This window comes from Manis javanica, chromosome 12 (assembly GCF_040802235.1).
Source record: "Manis javanica isolate MJ-LG chromosome 12, MJ_LKY, whole genome shotgun sequence".
Taxonomy (NCBI): Eukaryota; Metazoa; Chordata; class Mammalia; order Pholidota; family Manidae; genus Manis; species Manis javanica.
Window position 1 is genome coordinate 19,032,260 of NC_133167.1, and position 15,237 is coordinate 19,047,496.

The 15,237-nt window shown below is 45.8% G+C and overlaps 1 protein-coding gene across 5 annotated transcripts in view; it reads right to left on the bottom strand.

The window, feature by feature from the left end:
• SMARCAL1 (SNF2 related chromatin remodeling annealing helicase 1) overlaps positions 1-14,635 on the bottom strand; it is a 61,828-nt gene extending 47,193 nt beyond the window's left edge. The window contains exons 1-7 of one of the 5 annotated variants that reach the window (XR_012123544.1): positions 14,403-14,635; positions 13,244-13,276; positions 11,947-12,827; positions 11,142-11,192; positions 7,719-7,955; positions 5,344-5,394; positions 540-726 (exon numbers count right to left, since the gene is read on the bottom strand). Coding sequence is in view for 4 of the 5 variants with exons in the window: in XM_037016443.2 (XP_036872338.2) it covers positions 540-726; positions 5,344-5,394; positions 7,719-7,955; positions 11,142-11,192; positions 11,947-12,799 (1,379 nt within the window). In the remaining variant the exon portion in view is untranslated. Of the gene's footprint in view, positions 1-539; positions 727-5,343; positions 5,395-7,718; positions 7,956-11,141; positions 11,193-11,946; positions 12,828-13,243; positions 13,277-13,825; positions 14,092-14,402 lie in introns of those variants that run through there. The other 4 variants (XM_037016443.2, XM_037016441.2, XM_073218129.1 and 1 more) reach the window with 4 other exon arrangements.
• Between the last annotated feature and the right edge of the window lie 602 nt (positions 14,636-15,237).

Below are 15,237 nucleotides of genomic sequence, written 5' to 3' on the forward strand. Positions count from 1 at the left end.
GGGCCTACCACCCAGGCTTGCCAACAAGATGCCCGAGATCCCCAGGCCACAGGGAATGATTCCACCGTCAGCACCAGATTTCAGGCATTTCAGTGTTGGACCCACTAAGAAAGGGGTGCTTCCATTGGCTTGTGAGCTGATGGATGCAAGTTGGAGGCCCCCTGGCAGCCCCAGCTGCCTCCTGAGGGGTGTCTGGCTGAGGACAATGCAAACTAGGGAGAGAGCAGGTCTGAGAGAGGGTCAGAGTCCTGACGAGATCTTTAGAGACCCTGGGTTTTCTAGGACATGCACTGAGAAGTCTCTTCTTTTAAGCTAGTCTGAGCTGGGTTTCTGCACATCTCCAATCCAGAGTCTTGATTAGCACATGGACTTTGAAATCAGTGGATTCAATCAGGGTTTGGTTACAGCAAGCCTCACTATTTAAGGCCTAGATGCTTCTAGACATTCGTGAAAGGATGACCATTCGTAAAAGAGGGAGCATGGGAACCCAGTCCATAGTTAGTGCTGAAATCCGAGCAAGAGGAAGATCAAGAACCTACTTGACTCCAGCTCTCTGAAAGGGCAGCAGATTAGACACGAGCTTGGGGTCCACTCTGGAGAGGTCTGCCTCAGGGATGTCTGCCGTGAGACAGACAGACGTCTTCTTCAGCTGAGAAGCAAAAGCCAGGGTGAGCGTCTTGGGCAGAGGATCCAGCTGAACCTGTGGAAGGCAGCGCACCTTTTCAACTAGAAAGAGGAGGAGAGGTATATGAGTTGGACTGAATGCCCAAAGGATCTAGGGAAGGAGAAGGGGCTTTGAAAACACAAAGTTCAAGGGCTAGAATTCTCCTGTGTATCATCTCAAAAAAGTAACCAGAGAGAAAATCGGGAGCTGGCAGATGTATCCTAGGCAAAGTACATAAAACCAGAAGACTACACTTTTCTTTCTCTAGTCCTTAATTTTTTGCAAAGAGGGCAATGAGCGATGCACCACTGATTTCCTACAAGCATAAAGCAAAAGGACTGTGAAGTGTCTTGTGATTTTTTTTGACCTAAAGTATTTTAAAAAATTATCTTAGTATTCATTCAAATAAATAAGGACCCATATTCTTAAAAACCAGCCCAGAAAGATCCATAAAAAAGACTTAGAATGAATAAATCTTGTCTTGTTTCAATTCTCCTATGTTTTATTTCAATTTTGATGTTTGAGAAGCCTGAGAATTCTAAGTTGCCTGCTGTCAACAGGTAAGGAAGCACCATGCTCTGTAGAGAGAAGCTGTTAGGCCTTTCCAAGAAAGATTAGTAGGACAGTAGTGCTACTTAGAAGCAATAACAATAATAAAGGGCAGAATCCATGCTAAGGCTATACCAATGGACAAAAATGCAAGTGGCCCTGTGTGCCTTTGACCCTTCCCATAAGAGAAAAATGGCGTCCCCTTGAGAGAGTTGCTGTACTAGTGATCTCAGCAGGGAAGCGGCCAGCAAGCCTGTGAGTCTGGACGTGACCTAACAGCTCCCTACCTGTCCTCTGAAGCAGGTGTTGGCAAGCTAAGGCCTGTGGGCCAAATCCTCCTACTGCCTGTTTTGTAAATAAAGTTCTGCTGGAACACAGCCATGACAATTAGTTTATGAGCTGTCTAGAGCCACTTTCATGCTACAATGGCAGGGCTGAGTAGTTGGGACAGAAACCACATGGCCCACAAGGCTTAAGATGTTTACCCTCTGGCCTTTTGCAAAAGGCTTACCAGCCCCTGCTAAGAAGCTCAGAGTCTGTCACTAAGAGTGACTATTAATCTGTTCTTTCAATCAAAGCTTTTATTTAGCGGTCCTTTCTTTCCTTCCAAGTGTGCTGGTCCCAGACCGCTATACAATGGGTGGGGAAATCTCTTCTTCCAGTCAGAGCCATTAACCTAAGCAGGAAAAATTACTTGAGTCTACATGGAAAGGAAAGCAAATTAATTTCACTGAGTTTGCTTTTTGAAACATTTTAGCCTCTCCTGATTTTAAAATTAAAGAGAAAAAACCCTTTATTCAGTAGAGAAACAGAAAAAGAATAAACCAGAGATACTAATAAAACATACAATTCTGGATTTGATGGGAAGGGCAGGAGAAGATAAGTTAAAAATTAAAGTTAAAGATGATAGACCCAGACATCCCTGGTGGTAGAATTATCATTAAAATACTGTCCTATGGGCTCTAGCTTTCAAGATGTTCTTCCCTTTTATCACTGTCCTTTGAAAAAGTCTAATTAGAAGCATAACCATTGTTTACAGATCTTCAATTGTTCTTTGTCCTTTGCTTTTCAGGGGCACCCCGGGGAAGTCATAGTCACCTGTAGTAACCTGCAAAGGGGGTAAAATGCCTCAGGAATTGGTAAAGGGAACCAAAGAGAGAAACTGGGTATATTTCATTTCTACCTAGTATTATTTGAAATGCTAAGGGTGTTAGTTCTTTATTCCATATGGTCATGAGTTTTCTTAATATTCTTACAAGGTACTCCAAAAGTCTTTTGCCACAACCATCAATTGGCTACCATTGCAAGTATTGACACGAACATGAAGAGCCAAGGCATCTATTACTACCTTGAACTGCTTTATATTTTCAATATATTTAAATCTATTTCTGTCCTTCACTAAATATATGTGCCAGTTATTTCTTGAAAAGTTTGCATGAACAGAATCACCGAGATAAGAAATTAGGTAAGGTTGGCAGCTTTTAATATAAAAGAGACTTTCCATATTGATGCAGAAATACATTTTATGTCTCCAAATTAAATCTGAACATGCTGATTTCTGCTTACTTCAGGGGACTGAGCACTCCATGTGCCTTCAGAAACCATTTTCATTTCAATCCTAGTGATCGTCGAGACTCAAATACCTGATGAAAGCTAAGAAAGGGCTGATGATCGGCTGGTGTGAAATGTGGTGCTTTATAAGCATTATGTTCTTTCAGCCATTCAAGAGGGAAAAAAGCCACTCTCTGCTGTTTCCTACCAACTGCTATCTCCAAAATCCTGTGCTGCTAGTTCAGCCCATGGGGTGCGTTTCTGAGAAAGCCCCCATTCTCTGTGGTCCTTTCCTAGTGCCTGAAGATGACAGGATTATGCTGTCTGGCTTCATGAGTCATCTAGAAATTGTTTCTGTAAAATTGCTCTTTGGCAGAACATTACTGAGCCACACAGCAGAGCGATGTTAATGTTTTCAAATAGCAGCTGACAAGACAAAATCTTTGAGGGGGATGTGGAACCCTTCTGGACTGTGACAGTCAGGGGAAAACAAAAGGCCTTCTGCCAGTTTCACTGTGGGCAAAAGGCCTCAAGTCACTTAGAAAAGAGAGAGGAGGAAAGCTCTTAGACTCACTTTATTTGCAGAAAATAAATGTCACCATGGCATCAATGTACACTTATGTACTCAGAAGGTCCTACTGTCATTTGTTAATCAGTTTCATATGCACATCTTCACTAGCCCAGAGTCAATAACCTAACTTCACACAAAAGGACAGACCTTGGGATGAGGAGAGGGGCAACGCCCCCAGGTGACCGCTGTTAGCGAAGGAGGCAGAACTAAGCCGGGACTGTGACGTTCCTCGGTGCCTTGTCTCCCCCACCTCTTGGTTCATGGATGTGACTTATAATTTCCAAATGGGTCACGTTGCAAACTCGAGAATGTAATTTTAGCCTGATTTCTGTCACTGACTTTATTGTGATCCTGTAATGCTCCCAATAAAAAAAAACAACTATTTCCTTTCTCTGGGTGAAAGCTTTTCCCAGTCTACAAATGGGAGAATCAGTCATATCTTCCTCAAGACAGTGTAATGGCAAGATTAATAGAATGTAAAAAAGCAATCTGAACTCTAAATCTAGAATTAACTCAAAAGCCATGGTGTTATTCATATCAAATGCAAAAACTTTGTGTGCGACCATTATGTGCATTTTTCTGGGTGAGGAACCCATCGTTTTCATCAGATACTTCAGAATCTATGGCCCACAAAAGATCTCGAGCTGTAGTGCTTTGGTGAGTGGTGAGCCATGGTTTTTCATTGTTATACTCATCTGCTAATGCTGAAAGTATCCTGCTCTTTGTCATTCCATAAAAGTCAAAGTCTTCATAGTTAATATATTTATGAGTCTTTTTATGGTTGAAAGGGAAAGGGCAAGAGGGAAAAACTCACTCTTATTACTCACCAGAAATTCAGTTTTGGCCAAATAGTTCCCTCTGAATCATTAAGTTCCAAACAGCAGTAGCCCTGGGGTCTCAGATCAACTGCTGCCATCCTTCCTGCTTTAGCTAGTGTTTGCTGATACTAAAGAAGTATCCCATCATATTCAAGCTTAACCTTGAGTTTGCAGCAAGTCTTTCCTCCAGGAATCAAAAGCTCTTCCCTATGTTTCATTTCTGTCAGTGGGGCAGACATGAATTAAAGACCCCATTTTTTATAATGTTGAATTACCTGCTCAATGTCACATAGTAAGTCACATAAGGAGACAAAGGAAGACACCCAGCTTCTCCCTCTTCCTTAGAAGCTCTAGCCTGGTGGGCAAGGTGGCCAATGACTGAGAGCAAGTCTCTCCTGGCCTGACTGGTACCACCCCTGACCCAACAAGTCCTCAGGGGATCAAGCAAGAGGACCCTATGCTGGGCCAACTACACACCCACTGCAGAACTGTGAAGCTTGGAAGATGGGTGACAGACAGACTGGCATTCCAGGACAGGCTGAGATACGACCATGTCTCCTTTCCTCAGGCATGTTAGACTTTATTGCCCCAGCCAAGAAGAATAGAGAAAAATGATCAGCCCAAACTGGCCTCTCCTTCTTGTAGTTTTATCTGTACACATAGCCATTCCACGGGTCAGTCTCTAAAGTGTTTATCAAATGCTTATGCACCCTGGTGTAGGGTTCCACCTTTCGTAGAACTCAGCCCATAATGAAGCACGTAACCACTGAGACTCTCCAACTTTTGTTGTTCGTCTGGCTCCAGAAGTAAACTGAGAACCTGCTCTTGGAGGGTATCTAAAGGAACTTCCATCTAAGCTAAGCAATCCTGGCCCCCCTCTGACTGCCAAAGCCCACATACCCTCTCTTCTAACACTCCTCTGACGGTGGGAGGTCTCACAGGCCTCAGGAACTTGACGGGTATTGCCTCGCAGAAGAGGCCCTGTGCTGGCTGGGCTGTTACAAAGCCACCACCTCAGCAGACAGGGGTAGGGCTGCTCAAGAGCCTTCTCACCTTTACTTGTCCTGTACACAAGTGTGTGAAGTCACCACAGCAGAGAAGGAACAGAGTCTTTTAAAATGTTAACTTTAAGGCAGATAATTAAAGCTTAAAAACAGCATAATATGAAGCAAGCAAGGTGGGCATCTCACTTAGTTTACTGTGCTCTTCCAGGAGAAAGTTCCATTTCCTAGTCTTGACATCTGCAATGACAAGAAACAGACAGGCAAACGTGAGGCCCTGCCCTCCTGCTATGTCATCGCACCTACTCTCATTCCTTGCTTTCTTGAGCCTCAGTAAACTCAGGCGATGGAGCTGGTCCCGGACCTAGATACCGAAGTGCAGAGTGCCTGCCCTTGAGGCGTCCACAGAACTCAGGGAGGAGAGACAAACAGGCATGCCAGGTTGCAAGGGTGGTTCTAAAGGGTGCTATGGGGATATAGGAGCGGAGAGCCCAGTAGGTCAGAAATGCTCTGAATTCCCAAAGCAGGGATAGTGATTGTAGCTTACAATTATTCAGCGCTTACTGTAAACCAGGCACAGTGCCAAGAGATTCACATGAACCATTTCTTTTGCTCCTCGCTATGCTCTGAGGTGGGCATTCTTATTTGCTCCATTTTATACATGGGTCTGAGCAGTCAAATAGCTTGCATTCAAATCCCAGTTCTGCCGCTTCCTAGCTGTGTGACCTTGGGCAAGTGATGCAACTTCTCTGTGCCTTCGGTCCCACATCTGAAAAATGAGGATACTATGGCCCCTGCCTCTCAGGGTCCTTGTGAGGATTACGTGAAATTTAAAAGGAAAATGCTTATGAAAGTATGCCTGGCAAACAATGGGCACTTAAAAAAAGTTAGCAATTATAAATTATTATTATTGTTATTATGATGGCACTTGCTGATTAGATTACAGCATAAAATACACACAATGGTAGCTAAGAAGGGTGAGCATCTCATTATCCAACACCGGCTAATTACTTTAAGAGGTTTCCTACCAATCTACCTTTTGAGCAATCAAGAAAGCTTCAACACGATACATGCTTTTGGGAGAGCAAAAGTTAATTCTCCTCTGTATGATCACTGAGAAAGGAGGGTGGTTAGGGAAAAAGCATCATGGACACAGCAAGTCAGTTTCAGGGCACAAGTGAGGTAGCCCAGCTGTAATCTGACAGAGAAGAACAAAAGCAGACCACTCCTGACGTGGGAGCCGGACAGGGGACTCCTGACAACAGCTCAATCCTGACAGTGGCAGAGCAGCCAATGGGAAGTCCATGAACAGGAGCTACGGCAAAAGATAATCCAATTATGGTTTTTGGATGTCTGGATGTGGAAAGGATTGGGTGGCAATATTTTAGCTGTCCATATTCCAAAACAACAGTCTGGGTCAGGTATAGGACTTCAAGGGTCACACTTTTCAGGAGACATAAGGCCTCTGTACATCCTGCTGAAGGCTGCCTGAAGCCGAGCATCTAGGGGACAGGGGTGTCAAACCCTGGCCCTTGTGTGAACAGCCCATCTCATGACTCAGGCTGGGCCCAGCACATCTCACCTAAATCCTACTCAACAGCCTGCTCTCATGGGTTAAAAGTCTCCATTTAAGGGATAAAAATGTATCAGCCAGCATCGCCTTCCTCCTGAAGGAGGCCCAAACCCTGATGGCATCTCACTGAGCAGGTGATTCTAGAGGTTTCTTCTATGACATCGCCTGAAAATGAGGTCTCAAAAGGCGTGCAGTTTTAAAGGGTCTGCTTTCTACTGCCTAAGAAAAGGACTTAAACCATCTCAAGAATGGGAAAATATTTATCCATAAAAGCCACATCATTTTATAAAACAACAAGGCCTTGGCTAAGAATGCAACCCAGAATTCAGAATTCTAAAGCTGAATCTCTTATTCTGATGGGGCAGCTTTGGAAGAACTTCACCAAAAATAAAGCTACCTTGTTCTGCTTTGGCTAGTGTTTTCAATCCAGGCTGATTACTAGACTCACCTCAAGATTTTAAAAAGTGTCAATGCCCAGGCTCCACCTCAAACCAATCAAATCAGTACCGCTGGGTGGGAACCAGGCATCAGCGCTTCTCTGGGGTGGTGCTCAGCAACCTGTGTTTTACCAAGCCCTCCCTCCGGTGGGTCTGAGGCGTGCTGAAGTTTGAGGACCACAGACTTTTTCTACCCAAAGGCATTTATTTTTATGGCAAATGCCTGTCTTTCAGGCTCCCCTAAGGTCAAAATAAAAGCAGGTGGATTTAAATGGTTGAAGCGGGAATTCACTCGCTTCTACCATGAAGACAATGATCAGGTAACTGGGGAAAACTGTGGGGTCTTCTCTTTGGAGGTCTTTAAGGACAAAATAGGCCCTCTGATGTGTTCACTATCTGGAACCATTTGGACATCACCTTTCTACAGCAAGCTGAGCAGATTAGGAAGGCTCTACCAAGAAAGTCATTTCTGAGTATTTGGAGAGAAAAGTACCCTACTCTGAGATCAGAGACCACTATCCATCCTGGGAATCAGGCCAAGTTCAATTACTTACCGTAATTTCTGGAATCCATCTGTTTAAACAGTGCAATCAGGTCTTCTGAATAGCCGATTTCCACCTCAAAGCGGGTCCGGGAGATGAGCACGCATTGCCCTTTGACAAAGGCGAGGGAAGGAGCTGACGGCAGACAAGCCTGGGCCATGCTGCTCCTGGTGGACGGTGATTCCCTGATGCCCTCTGCTCCTTCCAAAGGCTGCAGGGTGACCGTGGAGAGGTGCTGGGCTGCTGTCACTGTGGAAGAAAAAGGAAAGGACAGATGCTACAGGTAGATGACTTCACATGCCGTGGGGTGCTAGGCAGGCAGAGGAGGAGGGCAGGGGCAAGGTCAGGAGGAATCACGTTTGGCAGGGAGGAAAGAAAAGGTATGGTTAGATTAGGAAAACTTACAAGTGTGCATTAACTGGGGCTTTGGGAATTTTAGTATTTGTTGAATGTACTCTTTTCCTCCATAAGTTTTCAAACTAAAAAACTTAGAACTCGGAAATGAACAGAGGGAAGAGAAATCTCACCAGGATGAGTAAACTCAGATAATTTATGCTGCTGTGTAAGAGAAGAAACTGAAATCAACACCCCAGAAATCACCCACTTAACCCTATTCCCAGGTCACTACTCCATCTACTGCTCAGAGAACAAGGGAAAGAGATAGGACCATCAGGCCACAAATGCACAGTTTTGAAACTTACTTTATCTATTACTGATGCATTTCAGAGATGAACTGATTTGACTATTAAAACACAAAACTGAACTGAAAGGCAAAACTACTGAATAAAGATAAGTGCAAGAAATGTAAACATAGCTCACCCTTAAAAAAGTACTAGGGCCACAAAATATAAACTAGAGATGTAACCAATTCAAAATAAGAAGGAAAATGACTAGTAAATATTTGGAGAAACATTCAACTTTACAAATAATCAGGAAATAAAAAGCCATGTTTTTGCTTATCAAACTTACAGGATAAAAAAATAGTTATCTGCATTGCTAGTTGGGAGTAAAACCTTTTGAAAAATAATTTGGCAATATATAGCAAGAGCCCTAAAAAGTGATCATAATGACTCAACTTTTAGAAATCTATCCCAACTAACAATTGAAAACACAAATATTTATGGACAAAGGTGTTCTTTATAGCTTTAATGCTGGAAAAACTGGGAACAAATTAAAATTAAGCAAAAATAAAATATTTTAAGCAACTTATGATGCATCCGTACAGTGGAATGTTACAAAGCCCGTATTTTTTTATTTCAGTAAGAAACTGGAGATGACAAAAATACGAAACAATAAATTCAAAAATATGAAATCATTTTTTTGGATGTCAAAGTGGTCCAATAATGGACACCACATTTTCATGACTCAGAATTAGCTATTAGCATTCACCATGAAAATAATGCTTATTTTAAAGTATTAATATAGATGCCTCTGCTGGAACACTAAGTATGAAAGTCAAGATAAAGATTATATTACATACATAAAATTTGTATTTGTACGTGCATAGGAAGAGGGCTGGAAGGAACAAAACCAAACTGGCAAAAGGGGTTAACAGACTGGGGAGGTTGTACAGGATAATTGTCTTCTTTGCATTATGATACGTTGACATACTTCCCAATACTCTAGGATAAGTAGGGTTTAAAGGCAAAACCCAGAAGCACACCTAAAGCAAAATTACAGGAAGGCTGACAGAGATGGTCTTTATGTTTTATAGATAAAAAGTAAATCTACTAAGAAGACATGACACTCACAAACTTATCTGAAAATTAAAGCACAAGGATAAATGCACAAATTCACAATCATTGCAAGACTGTTCAGGGTATATCTCAACAGACAGTAGGGAAGGTGTGCAAAACACTGGTAAGGATTCGGAGGAGCTCGATAATTCATCAGCCAAATTCATCTAAAAGGTATACAGAGAATTTTCCACCCAATAACCAGTCTTCGAAAATATGTGGAGCATTACAAAAGCAATCACACTACTCAGAAAACCTCCGTGAATCTGCAAAAGCAGAAGGCATCCAAGTTCGATTCACTGTAGTCAGAACAGGAGCAAGAAAATGACAAAACCAAACCACTGGTTTAAAATGAGCAACGAGAAATCCAGGTGTCAAAACCTGCAACCTTAGCCCAGAGCACTGGCCCCACCCCTCCCAACACCTAACAGATTAAAATATCAGTAAAAATGAGCCCCCCAAAAAGTCACCAGCAGCTACCATGGGTGACATCACCTATTGCCATGCAATTCAAGGGGTGGAGGCCAAGGAGAGAAACAGGAAATCGTGCAGGGAGACATCTATCACCTCCAGAAACTGTAGTGATGACTCCAGAGAATTCTACCTCCTGCCCCAAATCTGCAAAGGAGTGACCTTATCATGCATCCTGTCCTTCCCTTTTGAATTGGTGAGAGAGAGAGAGCACAGAAATGGCTGCTGGGAGATGTGAATACAAAGGGAGATGAGAATCCCCAGGACAAACCCTCTGCCAGAGGCACAGGTTCCAGGCACCTCAGAAGGTGATGAAGACCTTGGTGGAGGACAGCCCACAGGACCTGGGAAGACACAGTGGTACCCCCAGGGGCTCCGCCACTGACCAGACAGTGTCAGCTGGAGCCTGCCCGCGCGATGCCCCCTTGCTGCAGTGCCCGGAGCTGTTCCTCTTGGAGGAAGGGCTGCCACAGGTGCCTGTCACGGCTGGAGCTGGCAGTCCAATGGGAACATGCATTCTGAAGCTGTAAGTGGGAGTCTGAACCACAAGGGTACAACTTACTGGCTGTGTGACCCTATTTAGTTACTGATCCACTCTGGGCATCAGTTTTCCCATCTGTAAAATGGTTGTTACAGGGAAAAGAAGAGCAAATCTGAGGATCTTCAAACAACCTGGCATGCAGCAGGCTCCACTAAGGGCTGGCTTTTGTTACTCCTCTGGGAGCTTACTGCTTGGTTGGGGGAGGTCCCCAGTTTCTGTGGGAGTCTTCCTTCTGTCCTGGGTTTCGAACTCCCTAAGCCACCGAGGATGCCAGAGATGTTGTGCCCTGAGGTGGAAGGTCGCTCTGCCTTGGCCTCCAACTCAGGATCCCTGGGAGGCTGTCTGGAAGAAGTAGCTCCTGTCCCCTGAGAACTCTCTGCTTTGGCCAAAGTCTCATGAGCTGTGTTAGAAAAGGGTGTTGATTTGGATCCATGTGAAGCCTGAGGATGACTGTGACTTAACTTACAACCCAAGAGCTGTTGGCTGGGGACCTCCGGGGGACTTTGTGCCAAGGCAGGCTTTTACCCAAGGAATGCCTCAACAGGCAGGCCAACAGAGAAGAGGAAGAAGAGAACTGGGATGGTGCCCTAAACACCATCTGAAACACATGCTAGGCCACACTTGCTACTCCAGAGGAACTTCTCAATAGCAGTGCCTCCCTGTGTGAGGAACAATATGCCTACTTACTAAGGGCACTGTAGTCAGTCATGCTGAAGTTCCACGTCTTGGTAGCGGGATCTGAAATGACACAGAAGAACTTGGTTTGCCACAGTGAGATGGATGACTGTTGTTTTAAGTTGTACTTGGACATTCAACAAGAATTTGTTTAATGAGTGAATGAATGAATGTCAAGTTCCAAACCCTTCACAGACTGAGAGCCTCTACCGATTTATAAAATCTCTGTGGAGGACAAATAGCAAATATAAAGGAGAATAAAGCTTTTATTCCGTAGAGTGGAATTCAGGTCAGGCTGGAGGATGTTACAGCCTCACCTAAGAGGGCTGAGGACAGAGGGAACTGGAATCCAAGTTCTCTGTGACCCAGTGGATGCAGGCAAAGTGGAATGCGCAGCCTGTTGCAGAGCCCTGCAGAGCTAGCCACACACTCTGCCCTTCCAGACTGACAGCCTGACCATGTTAATCCACCTTACCGAGCTGCTTCCATGGCCTTTAAAATGAAATAACATTTCTTTATCTCAAAAAACTGTTGTTGGGCTCAAGTGCTACAATGCACATAAAGCCCCTGGCAGGGGAACTGGTCTCTCAGTAAATATTCATCCATTCTCAGCACGACTTACACAGCAGCCCTCGAGTTTGGCAGCTGTTTGAAGGAACGTCTATTACAAAAAGAAATATGACCTAAAACAGGCATTTTTAACAACTGGATGGGCAGAATGTGCTAACGCACTCTCCTCATATTTATGAGGAACTGTTGGATTAAAAGAGACTAGAAATAGAAAACACATCTGATGGACAGACGGAAGGCTCCTCACCATAGCTTCTGCTGGGCAGGCTCTTAAACACTGTGATGAGCTCTGCACTGTACCCGATCTGCACCTGGAAACGATCTCCACTCCTCACGCACGTTCCCCTCTGGGAGCTTACTGCTTGGTGGGGGGAGGTCCCCAGTTTCTGTGGGAGTCTTCCTTCTGTCCTGGGTTTCGAACTCCCTAAGCCATCGAGGATGCCAGAGATGTTGTGCCCTGAGGTGGAGGGTCGCTCTGCCTTGGCCTCCAACTCAGGATCCCTGGGAGGCTGTCTGGAAGAAGTAGCTCCTGTCCCCTGAGAACTCTCTGCTTTGGTCAAAGTCTCATGAGTTGTGTTAGAAAAGGGTGTTGATTTGGACCCATGTGAAGCCTGAGGATGACTGTGACTTAACTTACAACCCAAGAGCTGTTGGCTGGGGACCTCCGGGGGACTTTGTGCGAAGGCAGGGGAAATCCCAGTGAGAGCCTCCTGACTCGGCAGGCTGTGGCTTGGGCACGCTGTGCGTATCTCTTCTTGCTTCCTCCGTATCTCCTTTGCCTGCTCTGCCGTGTGCTGATGAAAACTAAGGGGATTGTGAGGTCTCTGGTCACCATTACATGAACTATTGGGATTCTGTTGCTTGAAAATGACACCGTGGCTCACTGGCAGATCCCTGGGGAGATTCTGGGCAGGGCCCCGCTTGGACTGGGAAGGGCTGGCAGCAATGGAGGGGCCCAAGCATGCACCCTGATGCTGTTCTGTTAATGATTTCTCAGCTCTACGGGCCAGAGCCCTTTGTCGATTCTCTTCGATTTTTTTCTTCTGCTCCTCTGTAAGAGGCAAGGACATTTTAACAGAGAAATGCCTATGCAGGAGCATCAAAGTTTGATCGGGAACTTGGCAAAAGCTGAGAAAGGAAAAAAAATAGAAAAAAACATTGAATTTTTGTATTCGCCATTCTTCTACCTTGATTTTAATAAGCTTTTGTCCCAGGAAACATATAAGGAGCACAACCAAAGGACATACTGAAAGTTTCTTTTATAATCAAACGCACATCACACATGCATACAGGGAATAGCAGGTGGCATAGGCTAAAACAATGATCCTGACAAAAAAGCCAAGAGCAAGGTCTGATCAAATCCAAAGCTAAAAGCTATTTCAGCTGCAGTATTTTTCTCCCTCTCATGCCCCGGCCAACGTGAGTTATCAGATCCCAAGGAAGTGATGCAGTGAAACCTAAATCCATCAGATAATGAGAAGAGTGACATTTCAAACTAGAAAGGATAATGGATTACACTGACATAGACCAAAATAACCACATACCATAGTGTGATATTCTAACAGACTCTTTCCAACCTGGGAAGAAGGAAAAAAAAACATTAGCCTCACAGACTGCACACTAAATTCACTCCTAGAATCCAATCTTGTTATCATTCCTGGCAAATCAAATCTGCAGGTGGTCAGGTGCAAGCCACAGAGCAGCTGGCTTTAGGGTCGGCCTTCCAAAACGCACCACGGCACGGCAACAGTGACTCTTTTGGAAAAATAATAAAAACAAAGCATGCTCATAGTACAAATTCGGATGCTACAAAAAGAGGTAGAGAGAAGAGCAAAATTAATCTGTAACTGCACCATCCATCAATAATCATTGTTAGCAGTTTGGAGCACTTTTTTGCTATCCATATTCACATCCACACCACGTAGTTGGAAGATACAGGTGTTCACTACCAGAATCACTGTAAACATTATTTTGTACTCCAATTTAAAAAAAAATAAATTTATTCAGGACGTTTTTTTATGAACTCAGCCACGTTTGCAATATTCTAGAACCCACGAACTGACACTAATTTCTTTGGCTTGGTTCAGACTAAGCTTCCACACGGTGTGATACTCTGGGACGCTTACAAAGATGACACGGGGGGCACTCCAGCAGCGCTGTTTCGGTCTTCTGAAAGGGGCCCGAGGGTGCAAGGGGTTCCCTCCCTCTGGGACTCGTTTTGGCCACAAACCCAAACAGCACGGGGGTCTCTGGGTCCTCCACCAGGGACCTTCCACCGCCTCCAACCCCCAGGAGTAGGGAGAGGTTAGGAACGGCTTTGCTCCGGGGAACAGCTGAAGCTCTAGGGCTCCTGGGTAACGCACTCCTGCACACCTTTCTCAACAAGGCCCCCAGACTCTGCAGGCCCGCGGGCTTGGTGCACAGGCTGCCCTAACTAGCCAGAGGGGAGGAAACCACGGGATAAAGTTCCGCTGGCCAGCCCCCAATCTACAGCCTTCCCACCACATCGACGCCCCTCTTCCTCGCTCTGCTGGGAGCCTGTTCCATCCCACGTTGGGAGCGCGCCTCACCCCAGCCCCGCTGAAAGGGAGCGCCACGCCCCCCCACCCCTAGAATCCCCACTTGGATTCTCCCTTCCCCGTGGCCCCGCCCTCTTCCAGGCTGGCATATGGTCTCGTCCTTCCTCCCAGCCTGCCTTCTCACCGTGGAGGTTTAGAGTGCGAGCCACCCTCACTGCCGACCTGGGACCCAGCGGCGTCTCCGAAGCCCTCCCGAGCCAGATTACTCTTCCGGTGGGCGGTTAGGGGAGGGCATTCCGGCCCAGCCACTTCGCCCGCCTCTTCGCGGCGCCGGTGCCGGGCGGGAAGAGGGGAGAAGCCCGGTCCCCGAGGAACTACACCTCCCAGCGGGCAACGCGGCTGCAGTTGCTCTTCGAAAAGTGGAAGTGAAGAGCCGGGACACCCGAGCGGGGCTGCAGGGTCTCCTGGAATTCGTAGTTTGGGTCTGAAACCTGGCTGTACAGGGAGGACGCAACTTCGTGGGCGGGGCGGGGCTGGAGTGGTGCACCCTGTGAATTGTAGTCCTCGGTTTCCCCCAAAGGTTTAGCCGAGAGTCTGTGAAAGCCTGCATCGCTGAGGTTCCCAAAACTGCAGTGCAGCTGTCGGAGCCGTCTGCACTGGGCATCCCAGGCAGCCAGGATGACTTGGTAGCTCCGAATACTATTTCTAGGTCATCCATTTCTGATACTGGTAACCTTGCAATTTAACTTGTACCCTCAGTCTCAACCTAGACCTGACCTTCCTGGACCAAAGGAGAATTAGCGACGTCATCATCGTCATTGTGGATAAAGTGAAGGTTCCTGTGGCCAGGTTTCTCCTCACCTGGCCTTGGTTGGCTAGCTCAGTACACACGTGTGGGCAATACATTGTTACTGACTATCTAATGAGCTCTACCCAGTGCTCTGGGTGACACAGTGGCACGGCTGCAAGGCTGCAGGAGAGGAGGGACGAGACTGGAGTGGTGGCAGGGCCGAGGAATG